The sequence below is a fragment of the Benincasa hispida genome, chromosome 6 (assembly GCF_027475165.1).
Source record: "Benincasa hispida cultivar pf3 chromosome 6, pf3_genome.v1.1, whole genome shotgun sequence".
In the NCBI taxonomy this organism is placed as follows: domain Eukaryota; kingdom Viridiplantae; phylum Streptophyta; class Magnoliopsida; order Cucurbitales; family Cucurbitaceae; genus Benincasa; species Benincasa hispida.
In genome coordinates this window covers 19,580,455-19,589,989 of record NC_143483.1, presented here as the reverse complement: position 1 = coordinate 19,589,989, position 9,535 = coordinate 19,580,455, and the positions used below count along the sequence as shown (strand labels likewise).

The window sequence follows — 9,535 nt, the reverse complement described above, 5'->3', positions numbered from 1 at the left end:
TGTTAAAGAGTTTAAATTCCACTCATTAGGAATAATACTTTTCCTACTAGTTACATAATATTTAAAAACATGACCTCATACATTTAGCAAGTTTGCTAGTAAATGTTCTACTTTCCAAGTGTTAGAGAACATTAGGCTGTTTGTTGAAGGTCTTGAGATGATGTTATTGTAGTCTTCACCTCTTTACTCTTACCCCATAACACCATATACAATCCACAAACAATCAAAGTTGCCCCTAATATACTGCCATCAATGGAAACACACACATATATATAACATTTACTTCCGATTTTAAAGGTTGAAATTACTGTAACACCTGAGGAGGTAAGCTCGAGAGAGGATGTGGCACATACCTTTCCAAATGTAATTTTTCATCGAGAATTAAATAACCAACTATAGCCATCACAACAATTGCAAGCGGGTTAAAGATCGACACAAATAGTGGCCCTCTTTTGGTAAGACACCAAGATATAAATGCAATCACTACTCCTGATGGTATAATTCCCTACCAAAAAGAGGAAACAAGAGAGTAGTCTTTTTTTTTTTTTTTTTTTTTTTTTTTAAATGTCAATATAAATATAAATATAGTACTTATTAAAATTAATTCATATATGTAACATGTTTTGAGTTCTTGAAGTTTTTCTAAACTAGTATCCTGAATTTTTAATTTTGAAAATGTTTTAATTTTTTAACTTTTAACATGTGAAAAGTTAGTATTATATTTCAAAATTTGTAACAATATAATTTCTATATTTTAAAAAATATCGTTAACATTGAATGAAATTTCTTTTATACATATATATGAATTGATTAAGTAATTCGATCAAAGGTGTTTAGGAATTATAAATAGTAATCAAATGGTTATCTAATAAAAATTGACACAAGAATTTATTTTAATTTTGTAGGACTGGAAAAATTTTAAATACAAAACTCAAATCATTAAATATTAAAGTTTTCTTTTAGACCAATTTGCTTAAAAAAGGGTTTTTTTTTTTACCAAAATTTTATTATTTTCAAAGTATAGAAAACCTAAATAATGTAAAATTATGAAACTACATGTCTCATTTTATAATAATTCCGTTTTTTATTTTTTTATTTTTTTAAATTATATTTGTTATGTCACACAATGTTTTAAATGGTTTTATCTAAATTCTAAAAACCAAAGAAAGTTGTTAAAAACTATTTTTTTTAAGTTTTTCTCATAACTAAAATAGTCTTATCATCAATTTTCTTTAATTTTTTTTTTGTAATTTATAATTTTAAATAATTATTTACTATGATAAGTTTTGTTTGTTATATATTAATTTTTAAATATTAAGGAAAATAGTTTTACTTAAAAAAATATATATCAATATGATATTTTTTTTATAAAAAAGAATAATACATTTAACTCATAGAAAAAAAAATTTGATTAGATGAGAAATATATAAAAATTAAAAATAATACCGAATTTTAGGAGAATTTAAAAGCCAGTAGGATATTGCTTTTAATGTAAACGTAAAATTAACGTGTTTTTAAAAGTGATTCTAACATATTTAATTGAAGAGAAAAAAGAGGTTAAGAATGTTTCTAAATGACTTTCTGATAGAGCTAACCCAACGTAAAACTTAAACTATTTTTAATAGGAAGTGAGCAACCAAAAGTAGTTTTTTAAGATTAATTATAAATCCATATCTTAGAAACGAAGTGCAGGGATACCGAATAAGCAGCAGAAAGAAGCCTAATGTTGAAGCCCAGCCTCCATTGATTCCAATCCCTAACAGTGCAGATTGCAAGAAGAAGCGACTGAAGAAACCCCATGACCGTCATCAAAGCAGTGCTTGAGTAATAGTATGGGTATGACTCGTTCATTTTTCCCTGCATTTATATTACCAACCTCACTTTAATCCCCTTCTGTTTCTTCTCATTCTTCTTCTTTTTTTTTCTTTTTTTTTCATTTTTTTTATTTTAGTCCTCGTACTTTAATAAATCTATAATTAGCTATCATCGATAGTTTGAAGTTCATTTTTATCTAACTTTATAAAATAATTACAACAAATTTCATTAACATGTCAAAAGTATTGTACTTGGAAGAATGTCGATAGAGAATTTTTTTCCTTTTAAAAAATTAACCATAAACTAATACGCAATGTATAGATGCAACTTCCTATGCATTCCATTTTTCTTGCATAATTAAAAAATAAAAATAAATATATTTTTTTTAAATTGCCACATGGCAAATGTTCATTGAAGTGTTGTCTTGGCCATAATTTTTATTCCTAAACTAATTGTAGGGAACTAATTGGAAGACTTATTGAAAATAGAGTGCTACATTTAAATATTTGAAAATACACGAACTAAAATGAAATAAATCTCAAAACACGAAAACCAAATTGATATTATCAAACGTCCATTTGGTAACTATTTCATTTTTCATTTTTTTGGTTTTTGAAAATTAAGTCTATTTCCTCCGATTCTTACAATGATTTACATCTTTCTTAATGGTTGAATTTTTAGCCATATTTCAAAAACAAAAAAGTTTTTAAAAGAAAAATTATTTCAAATTGTAAAACTGTTGAAAATATTTACAAGATAGAGCAAAATTTTAGAACTATCAATGATATCTATCAGTGTTTATCAATGTCACTGATAGAAGTCTATCAGTGTCTATCAACATCTATCATTGATAATTCTAAAATTTTTCTATATTTTGTAAATATTTTGGTTCATTTTTCTATATTTGAAAACGACCTTTTTTTAAAACTCTTTTTTGTAGTTTTCAAAATTTGGCTTGGTTAAACTATTGGTAAAAAGTAGTTAAGTAAAAAATTTAGAGGTAAAATTAGTGTTAATAAGCTTAATTTTCAAAAATAAGCAACTAAAAATAAAATTATTATCAAACAAAACCTAAGTTATCTAAAATTAATAGATTTATTAATCATAAAATTAAATAGTTTGTCTAATTGACATTATTAAAAAGGCTAGACGTTTCCAAATATAGAAAAATGAACCAAAATATAGCAAAGTTTTAGAACTATCGATGATAAACGTAGACACTGATAGACATGGATAACGGGACTGTTTGGGGCACTGAGATGATATAGAATGTGGGAACGGGGCTATTTGGGACGCTGAGATGATATAGGATGTAGGAAATTCTGATGTCTGGGGAGTTCTGATCGAGTATGATCAAGTATGTTCAAGCATATGATACACTGAAGAAATATAACAGTAAGATACGAAACACATTCCGAAAATGGGCCCACAAATAATTAAAATCGGTGAGATAGGATAATAGATCTCCAAACACTAAGAAGATATAGGATGTGAGGATATACCATCTCATGTTGAGCCTCAAATAGTCCTGAAGTCTATCAGAACATCTATCATTGATAATTCAAAAATTTATTATATCCTATAAATATTTTCAACGGTTTTATCATTTGAAATAATTTTTCATATTAAAATTTGAAGAGGTATTAACAACATATTTGAGCGAAACCTTAAACCGAAAGTAATATTGAAGGAATGTTGTGAAATACGATACAAAATTTGGAGTAATTAACCTGGGCTATCAACCAGAGTGCGTAAGCCGCACAACTGGCAAGAGCAAAGATGGAGCCCAAGAGGCGTCGGGTGAAGGAGTCGTAAGATGATGCCACGTGTACTTGTGGGGCCGGGTTGTGATGCAATACGTTGAAATGTGTGGTGGGGATCTGAATTTGAATGCCTTGGTAAAATGTAGAAATCATGGCCCCACCAATCCCCACCACTGTCCCCACAACCTTCGCCTTCCCTCCCATCGTTCCCACCCTCAATTTCTCAACCCTATTCCCAACGTACATTTAATAAGTACATACATCACACGATTTTTAAATATAGAAAAATAAATCCAAATATTTATAAAATATGACAAAATTTTAGAATTATTAATAATTAACGCTAGACACTTATTAAAATTTAAATTTTCTATATCTGGTAAATATTTGAAATAATTTTCCTATAATATTTAGTGAGTTACGGTAGTCTTTGTTTGAGGTACTGACTATTTTAATATGAATTAAAATAGTCTGTGTTGAGGATATATACCATTTTTAATCTGAATATTAAATATGGTGACAAATAATAAAGATGGTAATAAATAAAGATTTGAAATAGTAATATTTTTAGCTAATTGTAAGTCATAATAATAGGAAAAATCAAGTATTATAATTGGAACCCAAAAATACAGGGTGAGGTATAATAGCTAATTCTATCAACTTTTAAAGTTGGTGGTCCAAATATTCCTTAGTTTATTTCTAATACCTACTTCAATTTAAAGTTTTCTAATAACTTTCAATTTTATGAAAAAATAAGTTATTTAATTTTTAATTTTGTTTCTAATATATCATTCACTTATTTAACTTTTTCTTTTGAAAAACTCATTAATTAACGTAGTGGACACAAAATTTAAAGTTTATATCTAATAGATTTTTACATAAATTTTGTAGAAAAGTGAATGTTGAAGGACGACCTATTTGATAATTTTAAAAGTCATTAGGACCCATTAAACGTATTTTGATGATTTAAGCATTTATTATACATAAACATGCAATTTCATTTATAAACTTGTAATTTAAAACTTTATTAATAATATTTGAGATTTGTTTATTTAGTTAGCATTACAATATTTTATTGTTTATGAAAATATACCATTGAACAATCTTTCAACAATCTTCTAATATCTAATTTTTAAACATGCTATCGTTTATATCTCCAAATAATGTTATTAATTAAGATAGATTACAATAATTTTTTTCTATTTCATAATTTTTTTTGTATTCAAAATTTTGTGTTCAAATCAACTAACCAAACACATTTTTATTATGAAAATTTTCTAAAGTTTGATGATCTAATTATATGTCTCATAGGGTAAATTAAAAGGGAAAAAACGAGACCACATTTGGAAACTAAAGAAAAAATGGATTACCGAAAACAAACTGCAAGGATGAATGTAAATGCAGGATTGAGATTGGTCACAGCTACAGCGAATGTTGTAGAGGTCAAAGCTAGGCCTTCAATGTATAAGTTTTGTGCAAGTGTTACCCTGTATATAATTAACTTTGAGTTGATAACATCTCAAAAGTAATGACATGTAAATTATCGTTGAATTATATAGGGTTGTTTTATTTATATCCAAATCATGGTAGGATATATAAAGAAGTATCAAAAAATAAAGACGACAAGAAAAAAAAAAAGTTATACTTTTGGTCTCTAAGATTTAGATTAGGTTGTATTTAGGTTCCATATATAGTTTTCAAACTCGACATTAATTTGGTAGCACCTTTGATCCACCCTCCAATTATCTATTAATTATGTAACAGTAGTAGACACCATAACATTATTTTAGAATAAAAAAAATATGTATGCTTTCAAAATATAGAATATGATTTTTTTTACAAAATATCCTTCTTTCGGATTTAATACTGATATTTTAACAACAAATCCAATAAATCTAAGCGTAGTGCTTGGTGTATTGATTTTTTTTTAAAGGGAGTGTGTGCGAGTCAGCTCCGGAGAACAGAGCAGCAACAAGACTTACGGATTCAAGAGTATCAGATTTAGTATCAGAAGGACAGTCTCATCCCTTGAGTATGAAAGTAAGCTCTTCATTAAGCTCTTTTTCCAGACGGGAAAGAACTCTTTTATGTTGAAGAATAGGATTTCGCCAAAGAGGTTTTTTTTTTTTTTTTTTTTTTTTTTTTAAAAAAACTTCATTACTCTCTCTTCTTTACTCAACTTCTTCTTACTCCTCAATATCAGCCGAGAACTATTTTGGAGTGATTTTGATATGATTATAATTAACCTATTTTTTTTTCATATTTAAAATCACCCCAAATATATTTTTAATTACTCAAAATCAATTCAATGTTTCATTAAACGCAATTTTCATACTATTAAATTGATTTTGTATTATTAAAAATATTTTTTTAAAATGATTTTGACCATTTTAGAATCACTCCCAAACACATAGTTTTCTTTCTTTTATTCTTTCTTCTCTCTTTCCAATTCTTCCCCAACCACCATATTAAACGAGAAAAACCAAGAATAAGAACCCTAGATCATTTGGAATATGCTTGTATTCCAGTGTTATTATCGAATTGCTATTGAAAAATATGGTTTTCTATAGCAAATTTTTAGTATCTTATTCTTCATGTTATATCATGAATCACAACAAACTTTTAATGCGTGTTTTACATATTCTAATGACTTTATCTTGCCATTGATCTCACAATGGTTTTAAGCACAACACCATCACGACTTTCATTACACATCGTGACGATAGAGAAAAAAGATACAGAGACCAATCAAAATAACACAAAAGAATGAACATATTTGAAAAGTTCTTTAGACGAATCATGATACTCTGTTCAGTCACTTCGAGATCTAAATCAACTCGTGATGCATAACTAGATAAATGCAAAGGAATATTGGGGATTATTCACTCATTCGCAAGTAGTTTGTGACTCATCAAAGGTTAGTCTCAATATTCGAGTCAATCGACATTTTCGTGTGAAATTTAAGTTGTCCATACAAAAGAAAATTCAAGAAGGAGATGAAGGAGAAGAATAGGGAATGAGAACAAGAGGGAAAGAGATATAAACTGTTATTTGAAAACAAACTTATATTTTATTAAATTTTTTATGAAAAAATAATTAAAAAATAGGTGTCATGTCAATTTTTCGTTAAAAAAAAAAAAAAAAAAAAACTAAGAATGCTACCAAAAGCAATTCTCAAAGGATAAAAAGTTGAGCTAACTCAAACATTAGTTTCACTATCCTTCTAAACAAGTTGAAGGTAAAATAACTCAAATAACTAGAACGGTCTCATTAGTATTTTTTTTTTTCCTTTCTTTTATCAATATATGTGGATAAGAGATTAAACTTCAAATCTCGGCATTAATAATATAAATTCATACCGAACCAATTTAACTATGTTTATGCCCGCCAACTATCTCACTAGTTAATATTATTTAGCTAGTAAAATTATCTCAAAATCCAATAGTTAAATAAAAACACATAATAAGAAGTGTAATTTGAAAACTTACCCTAATAATCCACAAAGAAATGCTTGATAAATTGTCACCCGCGAAAGTTTTGGTCGGCTTTTCCTGCAGTTTTCATTCATAATTAAGCATCAGACTATTTTCTAATATGATATATCTTTACTTCTAATTAACATTATTGACATAGTTTTGTATACAACTCAACTAGTTAATACATTAATAATTTTGACAAAGAAATCAGATATCCCACAAAGATTAAGTAGCAATGATTAAATGGACATACCTATTCCTGTGCAACCCTATTTTATTAGATATATGGTATAAAAAACAATTCAATTTTTTTAAAATATTTATAATTTAGATCGAGAAATTAAGTGAGTTGTACAAAGATAGGTGCAGCGTAACACCTAAATTTCTTTTTCTTTGTTGGAAGATTATCAAAATTCAAGACATGTGGATTTTGTCTTTTGTCTTTCGTCTTTCGTCTTTTTTGCTTTTTTCATTATGATTTTGTACTTTAGGATTTGTTCTTTGTTTGGCTTCATGAACTGCCTAGACAACTCTTAATTGATGTAGTCGCTATATTTTTATTGTTTATTATTTATTTCTTCTCCATTAAATGAATCTGTGGATGGCTTTACTTGTTAGATTTTTTTTTTGAGAGATAGTTAGATCTTCTCTTCTTCATACTTTTAGTGGATTAGTTGAACTTGTAATTAAAATCTTGGGCTCGAGAGAAGATATAAAGTTGAATTAATATTTACATAATTCAATGAGTGTAAAATAAAGAAAATTATTAGGACAACTTTAACTAATGGTCGTTTAAAAGACCTCTCCTTAGTGCGTATGCTAAGATAAATACTAGATTTATATGTATTGACGAACTTTAATTAATCAAGTAGGACTGCGAGAAGTTCAACAGTAATTAGCATGGTCTTCTATCTTATTGGAGGTTCAATCTTCATCCTTACCATTATTGTATTAAAAGAAATATAATGAGAAAAAAAAACCTTTCGAAAAGAAGAGCAAGAGGAAGCATAAAAGCAGCCGCGAACATGGCACGATAAGCAACCAAAACCCTCATATTCATCCCATCTTCCACAGCCAACTTGTAGATTACGTTCATCAAAACATACGAGATTTGCACAAAAATCATCACCAAAACTCCAACTTTTAACCCCATCACCATAATAATATGTATATCCTCAAGAGTTTTGACTTGAAGATCTTTCTTGATCTTTTTGGCTTTCTCAATTTTATTTTATGTGTAATAAATATAGTACAAGAAAGGAGGTAATTGGCACGTATAGAAAGAATCTACACAACTTTGATTGGTTCAATGTGCGTACAACAAAAGCTAAAATCTCTTTCATTTGACAGTATATGTTTCCAATTCCTTTCCCCAACTTGAGCCGCCTTTACCTTCTATATCACCCTCCTTTACTTTTACTTTTACTTTTACTTTTACTTTTCTTCTCTCTTTCTTCTATCTAATGACAATTTTTATTGACATTACCTTTTATTCTCTCTCTCCCTTTCTCTCTCTCCCTTTTTAAATTACAAAATCCACTCCAAAATATGATAGTAGTTACATTTATACCTTCAAACTTTCAATTGTAGAAATTAATCATTCAAATCGATATTAGGGTTAAAACTAGACCTTCAAACTTACGATAGTTGTAGATGTTGGACCCCAAAATGATAAAAATTGAACCCTAAAACTTATGTACAATTGTTACACTTTTTATAATTATATAAGTTTGAAAGTCTAATTTTAACATTTGTATAAGTTGACGGTTCAATTTTTACAATTGAAAGTTTGAGAATGTAATTGTAATTACTACCGTACTTCAGGAATGATTTTTGTGATTCCCTCGAGAGTAAAAGTTTAAAAGAATAGGATAATTTTCCATATGTTTTGATAGGGAAGAATCTAATGTCAAGTGTCACAACAACTCGTTGGTCATGTGACTCCTCATGCATGGACAAGTGTAGTGATGAAATGTGTCGCCTATTGGTTGGCCATGCCAAAAGGCAAGAGTAGTGATGTGATCAGAGATGATGGATGCATGCACCACCTAATATACCAAGGAGTGTGTGAGGAAGTCTATAGCTTAAACACTACTACAATTTTAAGAGTTCACATACCAATTTTATTCATTTTATAGGGGGAAATAATAAAGATAATTATTATAAAAAAATCAATAAGTATAAAGAGAGTAACTGGGACTCCTGGAACACACAATTAACAAGATATTAAGACATGTAATTGATGTTTTTTAGTCATGGGACCCACAAGCTCCATTCGTGACTCTAACTGCGATATGTACGCTTGCGTGTTATCAAGTTTTTGGCATCGTTGTCAGGGATTGACAATAGGAATTTTGTTTAATATTGTCAAAGCTAGTTTTAATTTAGGTTGTATTTTGTTTTTATTATTATTTGTCTGAAGTATTCGGTGTATGCGACAAATCGTCGATTTGACATTTTGCCTCTTGATCCAAAAACCGA

At 28.2% G+C, this 9,535-nt stretch overlaps 1 protein-coding gene across 1 annotated transcript; it reads right to left on the bottom strand.

The window, feature by feature from the left end:
• Window positions 1–8,305, bottom strand: LOC120079500 (WAT1-related protein At1g68170-like). The gene is made up of 7 exons (XM_039033704.2): window positions 8,035–8,305; window positions 7,067–7,129; window positions 4,949–5,065; window positions 3,546–3,807; window positions 1,699–1,857; window positions 354–505; window positions 1–243 (listed from the first exon to the last, which is right to left on the bottom strand). The coding sequence occupies exons 1-7, from the start codon at window positions 8,211–8,213 to the stop codon at window positions 132–134; spliced, it is 1,044 nt and encodes a 347-aa protein (XP_038889632.1). The 5' UTR covers window positions 8,214–8,305; the 3' UTR covers window positions 1–131.
• Between the last annotated feature and the right edge of the window lie 1,230 nt (window positions 8,306–9,535).